Below are 21536 nucleotides of genomic sequence, written 5' to 3' on the forward strand. Positions count from 1 at the left end.
TGCCTCTGCATTTGCACCCTGAAGTCAATGCTGCTTGTAAAATGGAGGTACTCAGAACAAGGCACAGCCTACAAAACGATCGTTTTACACAATATGGAACAACTTAGGCAGGGCTTCCTGAGTTCAGTAAGTACTAGTCCAGGGACTTTGCTCCTGTTAGCAAAGGACACTGCTTTGTGCTGGATACACAGATGGTCAGCTATCCTTGTCTATTATAGCCAAAGCAGCAGCTCTCAAACTTTGTGGTCTCAGGATATCATGATATTGTCAAAAAGTACCAAGGATCTCAAGTAGCTTTTATTTATATGGCTTATGTCTATAAATATATAGAAGTTATATTTTATGATTGTATTAATATATACAATATATTACAGATGTATAAACGTATTTAGAAAGTATATTATTTCTAAGTATTTATACACGCACACACATATGTATATTATATATTAGAAATTAAAACTGAGTTTAACTGGGCTTTGTGGCACAGCCTTGTAATCTAGCTACTTAGGAGACTGAGGCAGCAAGTGTAATGGCAGCCTGGGTAACAGAGCAAGACTGTTCCTCAAAATAAAAAGTAACCAACCAACCAACCAACCAACAAATGGAGCTGGGTTCAATACCCAACACAGTAAAAAGAAAGAAAGAAAAAAATCCTCAGAAGTCTAAACATACTTATTTTAGCTAGGTATGGTAGTTCATACCTGTAATCTCAGCACTCAAGAGATTGAGGCAGGAGGATTGCTGAGAGTTTCATGCAAACCTGTGCTATATACTGAGATTTTGACTCAAAAAAGAAATTTGGGGGGGCTGGATGGATGGCCCAGTACTTAAGAGCACTTGCTGTTCTTACAGAGAACACAAGTTTTGTTCCCAGAACCCACACCAAATAGTTCATAACTGCCTGAAACTGCAGTTCCAGGGAGATCTAGTGCCTGGCTTAATAGATATGTGCTGCAGTTTGCATCCATAGAGGAGCCTTGTTACATCATCTTGGTTAACACAAATGAAGACAGTCTGTCTCACATGGGCATTGGCACAGCTTTTCCAGATTATGGTAGATGCTCTTCTCTGACATTTTACTCTTGTTCAGTGAGTGATGGTTTCTCTGGGGGAGTACAGCAAGGAGAGACTGAGCCTCCCTGTGTAGTCAAGGCTAGCCTTAAACCTGCCTGTCCTGAACAAACTCCAGGGTCTGGGGAGAGCATGGATGCTAACCCTGCTCTGTCCTGTGTCAGATGTGTGCTGCCAACAATGGCGTGCTGGTGGGGAACTGGTCAGGAGACTACAGCAACGGCACGGCCCCGTACGTGTGGGCCAGCAGCGTGCCCATCCTGCAGCAGCACTACTTCACCAAGCTGCCTGTGTGCTTTGGCCAGTGCTGGGTTTTCTCTGGAATCCTGACCACAGGTGAGCTGCCGCTGGGGCAGGGGCCACTCCACCCCACAGACGCTAACCATCTCTGTCTGGGGTCATTTCAGCGTTGAGAGCAGTGGGCATCCCAGCTCGCAGCGTGACTAACTTTGAGTCAGCCCACGATACAGAAAAGAATCTCACAGTAGACATCTACCTGGATGAGTCGGGCAAGACAATTGCGCATCTGACCAAAGACTCTGTCTGGTAGGCTCCCTCCTGGCTGGTTGGGGTTCCTCTTCTGTTCTTCTGTGGGCTTTGCAGCCTCCTCTGTAGACTGGTTCAAGTTGTGAGCAGTGTCAACTCCAGAAACTCACTTTGCATAACCAACCTCATTGTGTGGCCCAGAACTCCTGGGAAGGCTTGTTAAGCACAAAGATCCCTGGGCAGTAGCCCCCATGGAAGAAAAGACCAAGGACTGCCCTTTACTTCTAGCTTCTAGCCCTGGAGACTGAGACAGGCAGCTGTGTGCCACCCTCTGATATAACTGGCACCCTAGTCAACAAGAGGTACTGTTTCCTCTGCTCTCTGACCCAGTGCACAGCACCTTGAAGGCGAAAAGTGCAGAGATTTTAAAGGAGGGAGAGTGTCTGGAGGTTTGGGTGAGGACATGGCTCCAAAGCTGGATGTGACAAGTCTTTCACTTTGGCACTGTATGTTGGAGACACCAAGCTCTGTTAATGCGTATGATGTAACTGTCTTAAAAATAGCAAAAATAGGGCTGGAGAGATGGCTCAGGGGTTAAGAGCACTGGCTGCTCTTCCAGAGGTCCTGAGTTCAATTCCCAGCACCCACATGGTGGCTCACAACCATCTGTAATGAGATCTGGCGCCCTCTTCTGTATACATAATAAATACATAAATCTTTAAAAAAAAAAAAATAGCAAAAATAAGCCTGGCAGTAGTGGTGCACGCCTTTAATCTCAGCACTGGGGAGGCATAGGCAGGCAGATCTCTGAGTTCAGGGCCAGCCTGGTCTACAGAGTGCATTCCAGGACAGCCAGGGCTACACAGAGAAACCGTGTCTCAAAAAAAAAAAAAAGGCAAGAATATGGAATATTGTCCAGTACAAAATTATTCATCAATAAAATCATGAGTGGGAAAAAGGTTTGCAGTCATTTGCTCATTTCAGAGGCTGAATGTAAGTGTCTTCTGGGATCTAAGAGTCTCAGGAGCCTCTCCTCCACTGCCCTCCGGTCTAAGCTCTGCTTTCTACACAGCACTTCCCACTGTCCTTGCCTTTGTTGATAAAGGTCCTCCACTTCAGAACCTTAGAGGGCTGTGATGACAGGTTTTCTAACTGCATGGCTGGCTCTGGTGGGGCTGTTTCTACTGCCACAGGAATTTCCACGTGTGGACAGATGCCTGGATGAGAAGACAGGATCTACCCCAGGGCAATGATGGCTGGCAGGTCCTGGATGCTACGCCCCAGGAAATCAGTGAGGGTGAGTTTGTATGGGGCACCGGAGGAGCTGGGGATGAAGGTTATGTCTGGCTGCTCTTCTGACTAGTCTGTGGGTCTTGGATGGTGACACTCACACTGGGCAAGGCCTTATGAAGAGGACACAGTGACAGTCACATGATATAACAGTAAGTGCAGGTGCTTACTGGATGTACAGCTTACAACTCACCTTTTCAAAAGTTTTGAAATTATGTTTATTTATTTACTTGTTTGTATGTACACACACATGAACCATGGTGCGTATGTGGAGGCCAGAGGACAGCTTGTGAGAGTCAGTTCTCTTCCTTCTATCGCATGGGTGTAGGAACTGAATTAAGGCTGCAGGCTCAGCAAGTGCCATAGGCTACGTGGCTGTTTCACTAGCCCACAGCTAGTCTTCCAGAGCAAGTTTCGTCATTATCTGCATCTTGCAAACCCAGGCTCAGGGCGGTGAAGTGAATAGGGCTTTCAGCCATAGGTCCCTGAGCAGGTGATCCACAAAGCCCAAGTTGGCTGGAGTGGGAGTGTCCTACCTTGCTGTCTACCTGTTATCTGGTCCTGGGTAGGAAGGAGCTTGGGGAGTTTCTGGGCAGGTGAAATTTGGTCTGAGGTTACCTGGGAAATCTATGGAATTGTTATAGAGTTAATATTCCTTACCAGTGAGATACTTCCCTACACATTTAAAAGATTAGTAAAGGAAAAAGCTCTTCAAGAGGGTGTGACTCTTTCTAGCTAATGCACAACAGGGAACCAGCCTCAGACACAAAAGCTTTCCAGCTTATGTAGGCCTTAGGCTTACATATTTCATTTATACTGTCATCCTTAAATCTCTTTCCCATCCCAGCCCCGGGTTATACTCTGAAGAACTGAAACAGACACGAGACCTCAAGTCTGGCTACTTGGGCAAATGGCAGGTTTACACAGCAAAGACATTGCCAGAATTATTTCTTATGTACACCAGTGCTGCTCTTTATGAAGAGTTGTTACCCAAGTTTATCTTGCCCATCTGGTAAAATTATGCTCTTCCTGACAAGAGCACAGGGGACTTAGTGGCAGACCAAGACTTAACGATGGTTGTGACCCTACACTGCCCCCTGGAGCTGTCCATATTAGAGATCTGTTCCTTTATATGGGCATGGGCCTCCTGGCCAGTTTTAAGTAGGGGTCGTCTCCTTTTGTTATCAGAAATGAGCCTAATCTGAGATAATCTTGGTGAGCAAACATTAGCAGAAACTTTCTCAGTAACCCTAAACTTCAATTTTGGTACAGAATTTTTGTTCCTACCATTTCTAATAAGTCTGGTCGGCACACTACTTATCTTTCAGTCATAGTACATGCAGCACTAAATTTTTTAGCTTTGGCTAAATTTTACTTTGTGTAACTTAATATTTCTTAAGCAAGTTTACTAGTAAATCTTTCATAGCATCAACTTCTTTCAAGTTTCTCCTCCATCAGAATCAAGATATCTTCATTAATTTATATTATTTATTTAAGATTTTTCAAACAATGACAAAAGAGGCCATGATTTTGAGAAAGGGCAAGGAAGGGAATATAAGAGGGTTTATGGGAGGAAATGGAAAAGAGGAATGTTGTAATTACATTATAATCTCAAAAACAGGTTTTTTAAAAATTTTTATTTATTTATGTATTTTTTAAAAATGTATGAGTGCTCTGTCTGTATGTATGCCTGCATACCAGATCCCATTATAGATGGTTTTAAGCCACCATGTGGTTGCTGGGAATTGAACTCAGGACCTCTGGAAGAGCAGCCAGTGCTCTTAACTGCTGAGCCATCTCACCAGCCCTCAAAAACAGTTTTTTATTTATTTATTTATTGATTGATTGATTTGATTTATTTCTTTATTATGTACACAGTGTTCTGTCTGTAGGCCAGAAGAGGGCACCAGAACACATTATAGGTGGTCGTGAGCCACCATGTGGTTGCTGGGAATTGAACTCAGGACCTCTGGAAGAGCAGCCAGGGCTCTTAACCTCTGGGCCATCTCACTAGCCCCCCAAAAACAGTTTTTAAAAAAGATTTTTTAGACATAGTCTTGCTGTGCAACCCAGACTGACTGGCCTGGCACTTCAATCCACCCAGCTCCGTACCCTCAGTGCTAGGGTTACAGGTTTGTGCCACCAGGCTCAGCCAAGTTAGTCTTAGTGTTGAAAAACAAGGTACCTGGTTGTGGTGACACTTGTCTTTAATCCCATCACTCAAGAGAAGGAAAAGAATCAGGAGTTCACAGCCATCTTCAGCTAACTAGTGAGTTTGTCTCAAAAACAAAACAAAATGAAGCAAAACAAAAAATCCACAAAAAATAAACTCAAACAAACAAAATAATTTGCCCAATAAATGGAAACGTTTGAGATGAGATCAACTATTTAACCTTTTTGTGAACCCACATTTTGTAAAAGAACTACTCTAACCAGGCTGCCCTAGGTTCCTGAGAACCTGGCTCCTCCACTCTTGCATCCTTATGGGCCCTTGACCTCCACAGGACACAGGCATCCTTGCAGTGGACTTCTTTAGCCCTTCCAGGAGCAAGATCATCACCTGGACAGAGAGGGAACAGTGTGGATTGAGGAGGGGTACCCAGGTGCAGGAGGCACAGTCTCCAAAGACATTCAAATTACAATTTAAAATATTTTGGTGCCTATATTATTTCCAATCAGTGTGTCCCAAAGGCTCCCTAAGGCAGAATCACAGCATCACAGTTCCCAAAGGAACCAGCCAGGGATTTCCAGAAGTCAGCTATTCCTTACCTCCCCCCACCCCCACCCCTCCACCCCCCGCCCTCCCACCCCCGGAAGAGATCTGGCTACACCTCCTTGTGCTGAAAGATGCTCAGCAAGGAGGGGTCCTTTCTTTGGGGTCCCAGTAGTATCTGTCAAGGTGGTGACAGTAGCCTTGTAACTGGGCTGAGCACAGCCAACGGTCACTATCTACCTGGGAGGCAGAAGAAGCCTTGTGCCCAGGTGGAAAGGGCTTTAGAAGCCCACCTACCCATTCACTTTGCAGATAAGGCGAGGGCAGAGTGGGATGCCCTCTGCCATGTTAGAAACAGAAGTGTTAGTTAGTAGCCTTGTTCTGAGTCTTAGCTACCCCCCCCCAACTACACTGAATTGCAGGGCTGGCTGCTTTTGAGAGGCTAGGAGAGGAGTTGTGTGTATTGAAGATTAAATAAAACAAAGGAAATGGCAAGCTCAGTGTTGAGAGTACAAGAGTGTGAAAAATCAAAGCAATCTGTACAATGAAGAGCTGAAAGACTAATGCTTGCTAAGTTGTTAATGACAGTCAAGGAGAACTCTCTGTTCCTATGTCAGACCTAGACGGCAGCATTATTGGTTCAGATCAATAGTGACAGCTGGTGTTGGTTCCCAGATAATTACAGTGCTAAGTACAATTGTATACTACTTCGTTTGATTTTTGATGCTTGATGACCTTATGAGGTCAGTACTACCTTCATACCCAATATCCAGGAAATGAAAGTATAGGCCATACAGGGAATAGGCAGCGTGCTGGGATGAGTGGAAATAGGGGCATGGTTCCTTACCTCTGGGCCTGAGATTTCCTGGATATTTAAATTCTAAGCTGGGATGTGTCTTTAATGGTAGATAGCAGTTCAGGCTGCTGGGGAAGCACCTGCCTCCTCCTTGTTTGGGTGGGATTTCTTATGGTTACTGTGATGAACTTAAGGGACAGGAAGCAGGGTGGGCAGAGACCCCAGCAGCCATCCTCTCTTACTTCCCCTCAGGAAGCTTCCGCATTGGACCTTCTCCACTGAGTGCCATCCGCCAGGGAGCAGTCCAAACCCAGTATGACACCAAGTTTGTCTTCACGGAGGTCAATGGTGACAAGTTCATCTGGCTGGTGAAGCAGAACCAGGGGAAGGTCCTCCTCGCCGTGGAAACTGCGAGTATTGGCAAGCACATCAGCACCAAGATGGTGGGCGAGAACAGACGTGAAGACATTACCTTGCAGTACAAGTACCCAGAAGGTAGCTGTGCAGGGCTTCTGCCACTACAGGCTGGCCCAAGACCAGGGTCCCTGGCACAATAACCCAACCTCATGCTCTTTGGCAAGAATGTGACAGCATCCCAAGCAATGTGAGATGAGGCTGGACATGACACACAGTGTGTCCACTCAAGGGCAAGATGAGGTAGCCAGGTATGGGGAGGTTAGGATAAGGGAACTGCTTTAAGTTTGAAGCCAGCCTCGACTACACTGTGATGCCCTATTTAAAACAAAAGTTGATTGCAGATTGCCTGGGCATGCAACATACACCAGGCTCCAAATGTACGGCATCTTCTGTTCCCGTGACCTTGCCGAGTCCTGCAGTGCTGCAGACACTTTGGGAAGCGGAGTTCAGAGAGGTCCAGAGATGTTCTTATTGACTTAGATTAACCCAGTGTAAAGGTGGCTGAGTCGGGACTTTTTTTTTTTTGAGACAGTCTCACTATGTCACTATGTAGTTCTGGCTATTCTGGAACTTACTATGTGAAGTAGGGTGGCCTTGAACTCACAGAGAACTGGCTGCCTCTGGCTCCTGAGTGCTGGGATCAAAGGTGCTGGCCACAATACCTGGCCTAGGGTTGTTTTTTAAAGTACTGGAGCTGGGAACTAGGGTTTTATGCACAATAGGCAAGCATTCTGTCAGAACTATACCCCAGGCTCAGGTCAGGCTTTGACATGGGAGGTTCTCTGTCTCCTGTGTCTGGGTCTGCCCCAATGTGCAGTAGATCTGCCTAGATTTCACCAAGCCAGGCTGCCTGGAGAATTACAGCCTGTGGGCCATGGGACATCTGATGCTGTACGTGCAATTTCCAACAGTGGGTGAGTATAGGTGGTCTTGAGGAAGAGGCTCCAGATGTGGTGATTCGTTCCCCAGAGTACAGCACACAGTCCATGAGGGAGGCAATCAGAAGAGATGGCTTCAGGGGTTGCCCTGGTGTTGCCTTCATCCCAAGAAAGCAGTTACTCCTGTATCTGGCCTTGCTCTGCTCACACAGGTCCTCTCTGACTGTCCATGATGGTTGTGGTGGTGGGGTGCTTGTGGGCAGCAAGACACTCATCCACATCTGTGACAACCCTGTTTCTGGGGCTTCCCCTTTTCTCCAGCCCCTGATTCTTTGCTGGCTGGAGATGTGGCTCAGATGGTAGTGTGCTTGTTTAATTTAATAGAAGTCCTGTGTTCAGTCCCCAGCACTATAAAAACAAGGCATGATAACACATGTGATAGTCCCAGCAAGGAAGAGGTAAAGGCAGTAGTATCAGAAGTTTAAGGTCATCATTCACAACATAGTGAATTTGAAGCCGGCCCAGGATGCAGGAGGCCAGATCTGAGAGAGGAGAGAGAGAGAGAGAGAAAGGAAGAAGGAAGAAGAAGAAGAAGAAGAAGAAGAAGAAGAAGAAGAAGAAGAAGAAGAAGAAGAAGAGAAGGGTGGTCAGTGTGAAGAAGGCAGGAGCTGCTTACTGTAGTGTAAGAGGAGGGAGCAGTCTGAACCTGTGAGCTGTGAGCAAGCAAGTGTGGGTAGGACTCAGGACAGTGTCTGCTCTCTGTAAACAGCTTGTCAGGCTGGCGGCTGTGGAATATTATTTTAAGGTGTGTTACTGCTTTTGTTAACAGTGCAAAGACATGTTACATTTGTTTGATTAGATTAATGTGTGGTCAAGAGGCTGTGTCAGCAACTAGTTGGCAGAAAGTGGTAGAGAGGAACCACGTGTAGTGGGGGTTCTTAAGTGGGGGCAGAGCAGAAGGATGGGCTGCTTTTTGGGTGCCGCAAGCAAGGAGAGAAGATTAGCTCTTTGCTATTCAGCCTCTCTGAGGGCAGAATTTCACTTCAACCTTTGAATCCTGTGTTCTATAGAAGGGTAAGGATTAGGTAAGGTTGTTTTTTTAATTGTTGTTTATTTATTATGTATACAGTGTTCTGCCTACATGTGCCCCTGCAGGCCAGAAGAGGGCACCAGATCTCATGACAGATGGTTGCGAGCCACCATGTGGTTGCCAGGAATTGAACTCAGGACCTCTGGAAGGGCAGCCAGTGCTCTTAACCTCTGAGCCACCTCTCCAGGCCTAAATAAAGCTTTCCTTAGTTGCCTTGAGAGAGCCAGCTGCAGCCCTTGTGGCCCAGCTGCTGCTGGTAGCTTCGGAGTTGCAGCTGCCGATTAGGACAGCAGGGCAGGAGCCGTAATAAAGAAAAACAGCGGGGGCAGGTCCCTCACCCTGAGCCATCTCACTGTCCTGGCAGGAGATTTAAGAAAGCAAGCAAGCCAGGTGGTGGTGGTGGTGGTGGCGGCGGCGGCGGCGGCGGCGGCGGCGGCGGCGCATGCCTTTAATCCCAGCACTCAGGAGGTAGAGGCAGGTGGATCTTTGTGAGTTCGAGGCCAGCCTGGTCTACAGAGCGAGATCCAGTACAGGCACCAAAACTACACGGAGAAACTCTGTCTCGAAAAACCAAAAAAAAAAAAAAAAAAAAAAGAGAGAGAGAGAAAGAAAGAAATTAGACTTAGCCCTGCCTCAGGGAGGGAGAGAGGGCTCCGTGTACTGTCGCTTTTTCCTTCTGCCTTGAAGACTAACCTAACCTCAAATCTTCTGATGGTTTCTTGTGCAGTCTCTAAGCTGTTATTGACTTTTAAACTATTGCAAGTTCTTTGTTGATAGTCTCTGGTGAGCTACTGTTTTCTCTGACCTTTCAGTCCTTGAATATACTTACAATGGTTTTGCACTTATTTAATTTTGTGTATATGTGTGTGTGCATATGTGTGAGTGAGCACACCACAGTGTGCATGTGGAGGTCAGAGGACAACCTGTGGGAGTCAGCTCTTTCCTTCTACCATGTGGGTCCTGCAGATTGAATTCAGGTCACCAGACTTGGAGTAAGGGCCTTTACTGGCTGAGCCATCTCACCAGCCCCTCTGATTATATTTAAAATAGATTAAAAACTTAAAGTTTTTCCTCTAATAAGTTCCAAATCAGGCTTCTGCAGGGGTTGGTTTCCCTTGTGGGGGGCCCATACCTTCTGAAAGCTATAAGCTTGGAGGATACACTGGCAGTCTGGAGACTAGACCCTGTTTGCTGCCCCTACTGAGTGCTTGTGCATTGACTCCCTGAAGCACCCCTCTGCAGTCTGTACTCATCATGGGTGGCCTCTGAACTCTTCTCCCATTCACCCCATGGTCAGCAGGGGACTGGTGTGTAGCTGCTTTAACTGTCTGGGAAAGTGAGTAAACTTGCCTTGGCCCAGGGGCTGCATCCAGTTGGAGGACACTCGGTGCCCTGCTTTCACCTCAGCTGTACAGAGCCTCATGATGAGAGCTCACAGCTTGCTGTCTTTGTTCTTCCCTGCCTTTCTCTTCAGGTTTTAAAAATTGTTTTTCAAATACACCAGGAAAGCTGCTGTTTGTTGTAAACTGAGTCTGGTCAAGTAAAGGTGAGCTCTGTGAATGGACATTTCCAGGGACAATAAAGCTCTTGTGGTGAGGTTGTGGGTATGCTCCAAACCCACATACCACCAGACAAGGAGGCTTCTGATTTGACTGTGACTAGTAAGTACTGTCAGCTTTCAAGGGGACTGAGGGTCTAGGAGGAGGGAGAGACAATGAGACTACCTCATGCCTTCTGAGTTCCTCCTGCCTCTCTTTCTGTATTTTGAGATAAGGTCACATTTTGTAGATGGTCTGAAACTCACTCTGTAGTCCAGGCTGGCCTTGAGGTCATGGCAATCTTCCCTGTCTCAGGTTTCCAAGTGCTGGGATTACAGGTATGAGTCACCATGCCTGGCTCAGTGTGTTATTGTGATTAAATGACCCTTAGGTTGATGTCAAGAGTCCTGGGCAGGTTGAAGGTGGAGTCACTCTTTGCTAGTGTTCTCACAGCTTTTAAGGAGGAGCAAGGGTGTTCTGGTCTTCCTGCTGTCATTCCCACTTAGGACAAGTTCCCAGCCTTGGGTAATTCTCAGTGTGAATCCTAGGGGCCTCTATAGTCCTAGTCAATGGGTGTCTTAGTTTGGTTTCTACTGCTGTGATAAAGACCATGATGAAAGGCAACTTGGAAAGGAAAGGGTTTATTTGGCTTATATATCCCAGGTCAAGTCCATTGAAGGAAGCCAAAGCAGGAACTCAAGACAGGAACTGAGTCAGAAGCCATGGAGGAGCACTGCTGACTGGCTTGTTCCTCATGTCTTGCTCAACCTGCTTTCTTATACAACCCAGACCCACCTGCCTAGGGGTGGCAGATCCACAATGGAATAGGCCCTCCCACATCGATCATCTGCCTTACAGATTTGTCTATGGACCGATCAAATTGAGGCATTTTCTCAAGTGAAGTTCTCTCTTCCCAGATGAGCCTGCTTTGTGTCAAGTTTACAAAAATATCTAACCTGTACAACTGACTCCTTGTCAACTTGACACACAAATACAACATTATTAAACAATACCCTTTCCTGTCTTGCTTATCCCCCAAGATCTTATATTAATATCAATATCACAATATAAAAACATTCCAACTTTTAAAAGTCCCACAGTCTTTAAAAATTCAGTCTCTTTAAGATATCCAAAGTCTCTTAACTGTGGGCTCCTATAAAATAAAAAAAAATAGGTTACATATTTCTTTTTTTGAAAAGATTTATTTATTTATGTATACAGCATGTATGACTGCAGGCCAGAAGAGAGCACCAGGTCTCATTACAGATGAATGTGAGCTACCATGTGGCTGCTGGGAATTGAACTCAGGACCTCTGGAAGAGCAGCCAGTGCTCTAACCCCTGAGCCATCTCTCCGGCCCCCAGGTTATATATTTTTTATTCCAAGAGGGAAGACCCAGGGCATAGTCACAATCAAATCAAATCAAACCCCAAATTAAATGTTCAGTATAAAACATTCAGTGCTTTACATCTGAGACCTACACAGTCCTCTGGATTCCCAAGGGCCTACCCAGCTCTGCTTCTCTGGTTCTGCCATCTGCAGCACACATAGCTCATCTCCTAAGCTCAAGTTGGCTCCATGCCACACCTGCCACTGCACTTGGTGGCCATCCCATGGTCTTTGCATTTCCAGTATGCTGGCATCTCCATGGCTGTACCTTCCCCAGTGACCTCTCCTGGCTTCTTACAGTGCCAAGCTTCAGTTGATATCCATGACATCTTTATGCCTTCAAAACTAGTACCACCTGGGAAACTCTTACATTACCAAGGTCAGCTGCTAGCAAGAGATGCAGCCTTGGCCCTCTCAAAACCACAGTTTCTGTGTGCTGACAATGAGGAAATACCTCCCAGAAGATTCCACCCCAATGATGCTGTTTTTTTTTTTTTGTTTTTTTGTTTTTTTTTTTTTTTTTTTGAGACAGGGTTTCTCTGTGTAGCTTTGGAGCCTTTCCTGGAACTCACTCTGTAGCCCAGGCTGGCCTCAAACTCACCGAGATTCGCCTGCCTCTGCCTCCTGAATGCTGAGATTAAAGGCGTGCGCCACCACTGCATGGCCCGATGCTGGTCTCTTAATCACATCTGATTTCTCACCTCCGGCTGACCAGTAACCAATTGTCTCATAAAAGTTTCACTTTAGTAGCACAGGTTTCTTGATAATCAGCTGACGTGTGTGTGTGTGTGTGTGTGTGTGTGTGTGTGTGTGTGTGTGTGTGCGTGCGCGCGCGCTTGCATGTGAGACAGGTTTTCACCGTGTAACTCTGGCTGGGCTAGAACTTCCTATGTAGTTCAGGCTGGCCTCAAAGATATCTGCCTTCCTTTTCCTCTCAAGTGCACAGCTGATTCTTCAACTCCAGCTGATCAGGTACCACAGAGTCTTAATTCAAATATATTATACAGATGGCTCTGACAGATCCTTTAAGGGACTCTTCAAGATCCTCTTGAGACTTTTTAAGCCTGGATTCCAATGCCTGCATTGCTCTCAACATTTTTATTTTCCAGGTTTCCACAGAATAGCCCACTAAGCTTTGAACACTCAACAGCTTTCCCAGACCAAAGTTCCAAAGTCCTTCCATAATCCTCCCCCAAACAACATGGTCATGTCTGTTACAGTAATACCCCTCTCCTGGTACCAATTTCTGTTTTAGTTTGATTTCTATTGCTGTGATAAAGATCATAGTGAAAAGCAACTTAGAAAGGAAAGGGTTTATTTGGTTGACACATTCTGTGTAATAGTCCACTGAGGGAAGCCAGGGCAGGACCTCAATGCTCACACTGAAGCAGAAGCCATGGAGGAGCACTGCTGACTGGCTTGCTCCTCGTGTCTTACTCAACTTTTCTTATACAACCCAGGCCTGTTTTACCAGGGGTGTTAGACCTACAGTGGAATAGGCCTTTCTAAATCAGCCATTAATTAAGAAAATGCCTCACAGATTTGTGTTTGGGCCAAGCAAATGGAGGCATTTTCTCTATTAAAGTTCCCTCTTCCCAGATGACCCTGGCTTGTGTCAAGGTGATAAAAAAAAAAATCTAACCAGGACAAGGGAAAGCTCTCTCAGACCCCAAGGGTGTGCTCAGACATTTGGTTGGCCCTTAGAGAGGTGTCCTCAGAAAATATTCTGTCTCTGCAGGCTCCCCGGAGGAGAGGAAGGCCATGGACAGGGCCTCTGGTAAACGTCCTGATGAGAACAAGCCCACCTTGCCACATAACACCCTTCTTCAGATACATGTCCGCCAGAACTCTGTGGAGCTAGGGTATCCTATCACTTTGACCCTAATTTTGAAAAGGAAAACGAACACCCCACAGAATGTGAGCATTTCATGTTCCCTCGACCTCCAGACATACACGGGCAACAAGAAGACAAACCTGGGCGTCATCCAGAAGTCGGTGCAGCTCCAAGGTCAAGGTACCAGAGCCAAGGGCAACAAGGCCCCAAGGAGAGCAGGACCCCACCTTCTGATGCCCCCTTCTCTGTGAACTACTCCCATACTTTGTCCTTTATGTTTGAATAGACACCGCATTTATTGAGCACTTACATCTTGGTGGTGATAAGGAATCCAGGCACAGTAGAAAAAAATGGGCCAAATATATCAGTGGGCCAGGAGTCTTGGGTGTAGCACACAATCACAAATTAAGGGCACTAATGGTGTCAAGAAAAGTCTCTGAACAGCAGAGATTTTTGTTTGGAATTACTATTCTCATCAGTGGGCTGTGGGTACCCTCAGCATGAGCAGACTACCCTGACACGGGGAACCCAGAATGGGCCTGGAGATCTCAGTTAATCACTAACTCCATTTGGACCCTGGGTGCAGGCTCTCCAGAGAGGACAGGACTCCTCTAAGGTCAAGCAGCTCTATCCCCAGAGCTGATCTAATCCTACACTTGCCAAAAATACACTGCTCCTTTCTCCTCACTCCCTCACAGAATCAGAGGTGGTTCTCAGCTTGGATGCCAACTCCTACATCTACAAACTGGGCATGGTTGATGATGAGGTGGTCATCAAGGGGTTCATCATTGCAGAGATCACGGAAACCGGTGACAAAGCAGCCACGGACACGACCCTGTGTTTCCTGTACCCTGCTTTCTCTGTTGAGGTGAGCTGCGTGCAAGCCAGAAAGGGCCCCTATTCAGAATTCGACCTTGGAGAGGGGCAGAGCTCGGGGCCTTTGTGGTCCCCTGGTTGACTGATCATTGGGCGATTGCATTCCTAAGAAAAATGGCACATCATTTTTCCATACAGGTATTTCTGAGAAGTGATGTGTCAAGCCATTTCTCTCTTTTTTTTTTTTTTGACTTTTGGCTAACTGGATTTTAAAAATAGGAATACCTGTGCACAGTACAAAATTATTATTATTATTTTTAAAGATTTATTTATTATGTATACAGTGTTTTATCTGCATGCACCCCTGCCCACCAGAAGAGGGCACCAGATCTCATTACAGATGGTTGTGAACCACCATGTGGTTGCCGGGAACTGAACTCAGGACCTTTGGAAGAACAGCCAGTGCTCTTAACCTCTGAGCCATTTCTCCAGCCCCACAGTACAAAATTATAAAGATGTAGATGGCACAATGAAAATTTCTTCCCATCCTCCTCAGATGCTCAACTCCTTTTACCAGAAGCAATTCATGCCATCAGCTTCTTGTGTATCTAAATATTTTGGAAACAAACCATTGAAACACAAGGCTTGCCATGGGCCCACCCTAGTGTGGGGTGAGATTAAGCTGGTGCCAGACCAACTTGGGCTCTCTGCTCAGTTTTCTCCCAGGCAAGTGGAATCAATGACAGCTTGCATAAGAGGTTCTCTTTATGTTTCTGATGACCTGTCAGGGATCATCATCCCAGAGTCCTTCCCTGGGGAGCCCTGGCCCATCGTAGGGTTCATCATAGATATTTGCACCTCAGCAGGTATGCTTCCCATAGGGACTTCTCAGGCTAAGGACATGGCCCCCTTTGGAGACTGTATTTTGATATTCTGTGGCAGTGTGGTTGAGCAGGACATGAGTCACTGACTCATCCTTACCCATGGCCTGGTCCCCACTCAGTGAAGCAAAACTTGCATGCTTCACAGGACCCACTCTACTTGGAAGCAGCTTCAGTGCACTCACTGTGGCTTAATCATCAAGAATCTCTAGTGCCAAGCGGTGATGGCGCACGCCTTTAATCCCAGCACTCAGGAGGCAGAGCCAGGCAGATCTCTGTGAGTTTGAGGCCAGCCTGGGCTACAGAGTGAGTTCCAGGAAAGGCGCAAAGCTACACAGAGAAATCCTGTCTCAAAAAGACCAAAAAAAGAAAAAAAAGAAAAAGAAAAGAAAAAAGAATCTCTTATTGGGTGGTGGCACACACCTTTAATCCCAGCACTTGAGGCAGAGCCAGGCGGATCACTGTTTGAGGCCAGTCTGGTCTATAAAGCTAGTTCCAGGACAGCCAGAGCTACACAGAGAAACCCTGTCTCGATGCTCACCCACAACCACCAAATGAGGGGCTGGAGAGATGGCTCAAGAGGTTAAGAGCTCTTGTTCTTACAGAGGAACCAGGTTCAGTTTCCAGTGCATACATAATGGTTTACGGCCACCTGTAACTCCAGTTTAAGGGGAGCTGATGCCTTCTTCTGACTTCTATGGGTACTAGGTATGCATGTGGTGCACACACATACATGTAACCAAAACACTCTTACAAATAAAATATTAAAAAATAAATTAAAATACTTTTCTCTTGGGAGTCTCACTCCCACTCTCCTCCCAGTGGCTTCACAGATGTCTGTGGGCATCAGAGAATACTTGTCTCTGAGGCCAGACATGTATGATTGGTGCTTCAGATGTCCTGGAAGTAGGCACTCTAGCTTTCTCAGGCCACACTTTCCTTTATCAAATTGACTGTACTTCAGGAACTAAAATTTCTAGTTAATACATCTGTACTTTGATTGGATCGAGCTACCACATGGTAAGAGTGGGGAGCAGGACTGCTTTAGGAACTCTGAACATCTGAAGAATTACAGAATGAGACCAAACCTGAAATATGCAGGCAAAGGTGTGAGCCCTGGGGTGCCCTAGGCAGGGGAGGTGGGGCTTTGAGGAAGAGGGCATAGCCAGGACAGGTATGGCAGGGGCATATATGAGTTTCAAATGTTCTGGCTTTGGACAGATGAAGGGTGGAACATACTCTGAAGGATGAACACAGCCTGTTTTTCGATGTGTTTCTCTGGGCTGTCCTTTGAGGCAACTTGGTATTTTGGGTCATTGGTGAGGTGGGATCAATGCCCCTCCTATAGCTTGGGAGCTCTAACAACTGTTCAGGCCTTGGACTTTGGCAAAGGGGCATCCTGACTAGCTGGATGAGATCAGGATTAGTTCACCCTAGGACCCTAGGCTACCATGAGAGTACATATCTTGAGAGTATATACCTTAAGTTCCTTAAACATATGTCTGACAAAACTAAAGAGGCAAATATATGGAACCTCAAAGAGGCACCGGTGGGTCAGTTTCTCCACAAGTCTTCCAAGAGAGCACATATCTACTGACACTCTAGGGTGGAGACAGGACCAAGAACAGTCTTTCTTGATAGAACCCGTCATCTAAGCCCTCATCTCCAGCTGGTCACACCTGTCTATTCTCCACTCCCCTCTCAACAGATGCCTAGCACAGGCAAGGTCAACATGCCACTTTCAATCAACTGCTCCTTCAAGAACACCCTGCCCATCCCTTTGACTAACATCAGGTTCTCAGTGGAAAGCCTGGCCCTCTCTAAGATGCAATCCTGGAAGCAAGGGTGAGTCTGCCCAAATTGTCCTAATGGTACAGATTCTGTACATGGTCTCACACACGTGCCATACTTCTGAGATGTAAATTTCTAGTATGGCTTTTAGTAAAAATATAGACACATGTTGCTGGTGCCAAACTGCAGAAAAGACTGCCCTAGTACTCTACCAGTGATAGACCTTTCTGTCTCTTGTCAATCTGATTGTTCTACAGAAATACCAAAGCATCCCCTTGTCTTAATTTGTATTTCTATTTACAGCTCAAATTTTCTTGTTGACTCTGCTGTAATTTATTAGTTGTTTCCTTTGCCTGCTTTTCCCCCCTAGGGAGTCATTACTTTATTAACCTGAGTGCAGCCTTTACTCAGTAAGGAATGTTGTGGTGTAATTTGCTTCTAGGAGTTTGATTGTTTATTCATTTTGAGACCATCTCATCCTGTAGCCCTAGCTAGTTTAAAACTCGCTATATTGCCCAGGCTGGCCTTGAACTCAGAGATGTACCTGCCTCTGCCTCTTCAATGCTGGGACTGAAGGTGTGAGCTGCCATGCCTGGCATTGCAGTGTGTTCATTTTTTGAAGGTGTTGTTCTGGAAATTAAGCCCAGGGCCTTGTATATGAAAGGCAAGTGCCCTCCCGTGGAACTATTCCCCAGCCTAGATTGTTTAAAATCCTAAGATGCTTTTACCATTGAAACTCACATTAAATTTTTAATCTTCTCTAAGGAAAGCCCCATGGTTACATGCTCTTTCTCCCAGATTCTGGGGGAAGGCGCTTACAAAGATAATCAAATGAATCAACGCACACCGTGCTCTTTCAGTCCATTCATTTCACTGTTCTAAGTCAGTTCCCTGATCTCTTTGCTGTTCTCTCTTCGATCTTTCTCTAAGTCTACAGCCTCTTTTCAGCTCTCATCCTTTTCTCTTGCCTGACTTCTCATATTTCTAACAGGAGACTCCTTGCAATCCTGAGGAAAGTTTCAAAACCCTCAAGGTCATAGCACATTCCTAGGGTAGGCGATAAGGTGCAGAACCATTACCATAGTAACACAAGGTTCCAAGGTCTCAGGACCATTTCTGCAATTTATGGCTCTATTTATATAATTAATTATTGCTGTGAGTTTTAATTTTGGGGTGAAATAATGCAGAGCCCCAACTTTGTCAAATAACCTATCATTTCCCTAGTATTCTGAAACTTTGTCTATAATATATGTATTCCCTAAATATACCTCAGTCTCTGGACTAATAGGCTGTTTCATTTGTCTTTGTAGGTGATCTTGTGCCATTTAAATGGCTGTACTGGGAAGTATACCATGCTATGTGGAAGGCAGATAGATTTCCTACCTCAGTTTCTTAAAAACAGAACTTTTAGAATCATTTTGATTTGGGATTTAAACTGGAACTATGTTGTGCCAAACAAACGGCCATGCTGGGTCTCACCTGGCAGGGACTTGGCATAAGTTCCCATGTATCCACGCATCTTCTTTGTAAGGGACACATTCTTAGTTGGAGCCTTTGCTGCCTTTGTGCAGGGGATGCTTCTCATTGTTTTCTGACTGATGAACTAGATAGATGCTATTGATTTTGGTATGCTGACATACCCAGTACAGGATTTTATTAACTCAAATGCTTGGTTCCTCGGGTCTATTTCTTACCAAATGTCTAGATCTCCCAGGTAAATCCCAGCAGACTCTTGTTCTGGAACTAGGGTTTCTTAAACCTTCACAGATATACAGATTCCCTGAGAACATTGTTAAAGTACAGATTCTGTTCAGCAGTTCTGGGGTGGGGCCTCAGAGTTTAACACACTCTCAGGTAATGCCATCTTTGAGTACCTACGGTTAGACAACACCTTCTTGTAGATTCACCATGAACCATGTTCCTGAGAACCTCCAGGACAGCTTAGGACTGGCATAGCTGGAAAGCAGCCATTCCAGCCAGCCATCTTGTCTTATAGCTGAGAAGTGGCTGCACTCCAGGTGGAGGCCCACTTTACAGAGCTCTGGAATACAGGAACCAGGCGTCTGGTTCCTCATGCAGTGCATTTTCCTTCGGTGGCATCTTTGCTGTCTGTTGTTGGTTGTTTTTGCCCTTTTGGGGGGCCCCGCCACACAGCTCCAAATAAATTACAGATGGAGGCTTATTCTTAATTATAAATGCCCAGCCTTAGCTTGGCTTGTTTCTTGCCAGCTTTTCTTAAATTATCCCTGTCTACCTTTTGCCTCTGGGCCTTTTCCTTTCCTTACTTTTGTAGTCTTACTTTCACTCTTACTCCATGGCTGGCCCCTAAGTATCCTCCTCTCCTTGTTCTCTTGCTCCTTCTTCTTTTCCTCACAGATTTCTCCTTCTATTTATTCTCTCTGCCTGCCAACTCCACCTATCCTTTCTCCTGCCTCGCTATTGGCCTTTCAGCTCTTTATTAAATCATCAGGTGTTCTAGACAGGCAGAGTAACACAGCTTCACAGAGTTAAACAAATGTAACATAAAAGAATGCAACACATCTTTGTGTCATTGAACAAATGCTCTACAGCATAAACAAATGTAACACACCTTATAATAATAATTGTCTGTGCATTTGAATTTTCTAGGACACTGTCACCTGGAATGTCCCTCAATTTCCAAATGAAATTCACCCCAGTGAGAACTGGAGCCAAGAAATTTATTGTCAAGTTTACTTCTAGAGAAGTGAAAGAGGTTGATGCCGAGAAGATCATTCTCATCACCTAGCCCAGCTGATACCATGGAGGTGGAGGCAGGAGCCCTGATTGGCTCTGAGCCTTGGCTAAGCATGTTAGCATTTCCTTAATTGTACTTAGCTTTCAGGTCAGGGATGATTATATTTAATTAACTCATGTGAGGGCAGATTCAAGAGCCAGCCCAGGAACAGATAAGAGCTCAAAGGCCAATGTAACCATAGGCAGTAGCCCCATGGGGCCAGGGCACCTCCCTACAGCTTGAAGCACACATCACAGGCAGACATCTCAAACACAAAACATATTTAGGAGTCAAGGCCTCAGAAGACAGTGCAACTGTCATCTGTATTCAGAACCATATACAAAACCCAGAGCTGCTATTCAGTGGGACTGAAAGTGTTAGAGGCATCTTCCATCTGGACTATGGATTCTATCAAGTACAGGGGTACCTAGAGGATGACTAGACAGTCCTGTAGCAAAGTATCCTGGAGCTGAGCCTGGGCCTGGCACTATGTGCTCATCTCAAGGCTCTGCCCTCTCAGAAGCAGGCCCCACGCTGGCGTGAGGCCCTCTTGTCTCTAGGTGAGCCACAGGAAGGAGACCCCACAACCTGCACCCGTTCGAGTAGGAGTCTACGGCCAATGATAAGATCTGGGGAAGCAACTTATCCTGCTCTGCTCATTGGAGTCTGTGCCATCAAGGGATCTGCTCAGATGATCACTATGCTTTGAATTAAACTCTGGTTACTATAAGATGGCTATGTGGTTCTGAGTTAATTTTTCTTTTATGCCAGCATGCTGCTTAATGTAACCTGAGGAGTATCATTGCCTCTGAACTTCATGGATCCAGGGGCTCTTTCGAAGGGGTTGGCCTCCATAGTCTGGGCTGTCTTCATGATAGTCAGCCTCTCTTAAGGGCTATAATTTCTAAGTGGACATGTACAGCCTCTAGAGAGGCTGAGTACACATTAAATAAGGGGTGTTTTGTGTATTCAGAGGATACTTTTGTCTTATGATAAAACACTATGACCAAGTTTAATCTGGGAAGGAAAGAGTTTATTTCATCTAACTTCCAGGTAACAGTCAGTCTCTGAAGGAAGTAAGTTAGGGAAAGAACCCAGAGGCAGGAGCTAATGCAGAGGTCACAGAGGAGTGCCGCTTACTGGCTTGCTCCTCATGGTTTGCTCATTATGTTTTCTTATACCATCCAGGACCACAAGCCCAGGGGTGGCACCATCCACAGTGGGCCAGCCTCTTACGTCAATCATCAATGAAGAAAATGCCTTACACACTTGCTTACAGGCTAAATTTTTTGTTTGTTTGTTTTTTAAGACAGGATTTCTCTGTGTAACAATCCTGGCTGTCCAGGAACTCGATATGTAGACCAGGCTGGCCTCGATCTTACTGAGATCCACCTGCCCCTGGCTCCAAAGTGCTGGGATTAAAGGTGTCACCACTGCCCGGCACTTATAGGCCAATCTTTTTTGTTTTGTTTTGTTTGAGACAGGGTTTCTCTGTTTAGCTTTGCACCTAGAACTCACGCTGTAGCCCAGGCTTGACCTCAAACTCACAGAGATCCACCTGCCTCTGCCTCCCGAGTGCTGGGATTAAAGGCGTGCACCACCACTGCCAGGTTTTTTTTTTTTTCAATATTTTATGTGCACTGGTGTTTTGCTTGCATTGCATGTCTGTGTGAGGGTGTCAGATCTTGGAGTTATAGACCACTGAGAGCTACCATGTGGGTGCTGGGAACTGAATCCGGGTCCACTGGGAGAACAACCAAGTGCTTTCAACCGCTGACCCATCTCTCCAGC

The 21536-nt window shown here is 45.8% G+C and overlaps 1 protein-coding gene across 2 annotated transcripts in view; it reads left to right on the forward strand.

The window, feature by feature from the left end:
- Window positions 1–20411, forward strand: part of Tgm4 (transglutaminase 4) — a 54460-nt gene extending 34049 nt beyond the window's left edge. For both annotated transcript variants that reach the window (XM_059268996.1, XM_059268997.1), the window contains 8 exons: window positions 1236–1407; window positions 1479–1617; window positions 2751–2854; window positions 6609–6851; window positions 13407–13682; window positions 14201–14370; window positions 16908–17044; window positions 19619–20411. In XM_059268996.1, the coding sequence (XP_059124979.1) occupies window positions 1236–1407; window positions 1479–1617; window positions 2751–2854; window positions 6609–6851; window positions 13407–13682; window positions 14201–14370; window positions 16908–17044; window positions 19619–19757 (1380 nt within the window). In that variant the 3' untranslated portion in view covers window positions 19758–20411. The remainder of the gene's footprint in view (window positions 1–1235; window positions 1408–1478; window positions 1618–2750; window positions 2855–6608; window positions 6852–13406; window positions 13683–14200; window positions 14371–16907; window positions 17045–19618) is intronic.
- The last annotated feature ends 1125 nt before the right edge of the window (window positions 20412–21536 follow it).

Source organism: Peromyscus eremicus, chromosome 7 (genome assembly GCF_949786415.1).
Source record: "Peromyscus eremicus chromosome 7, PerEre_H2_v1, whole genome shotgun sequence".
Classification (NCBI taxonomy): Eukaryota; Metazoa; Chordata; class Mammalia; order Rodentia; family Cricetidae; genus Peromyscus; species Peromyscus eremicus.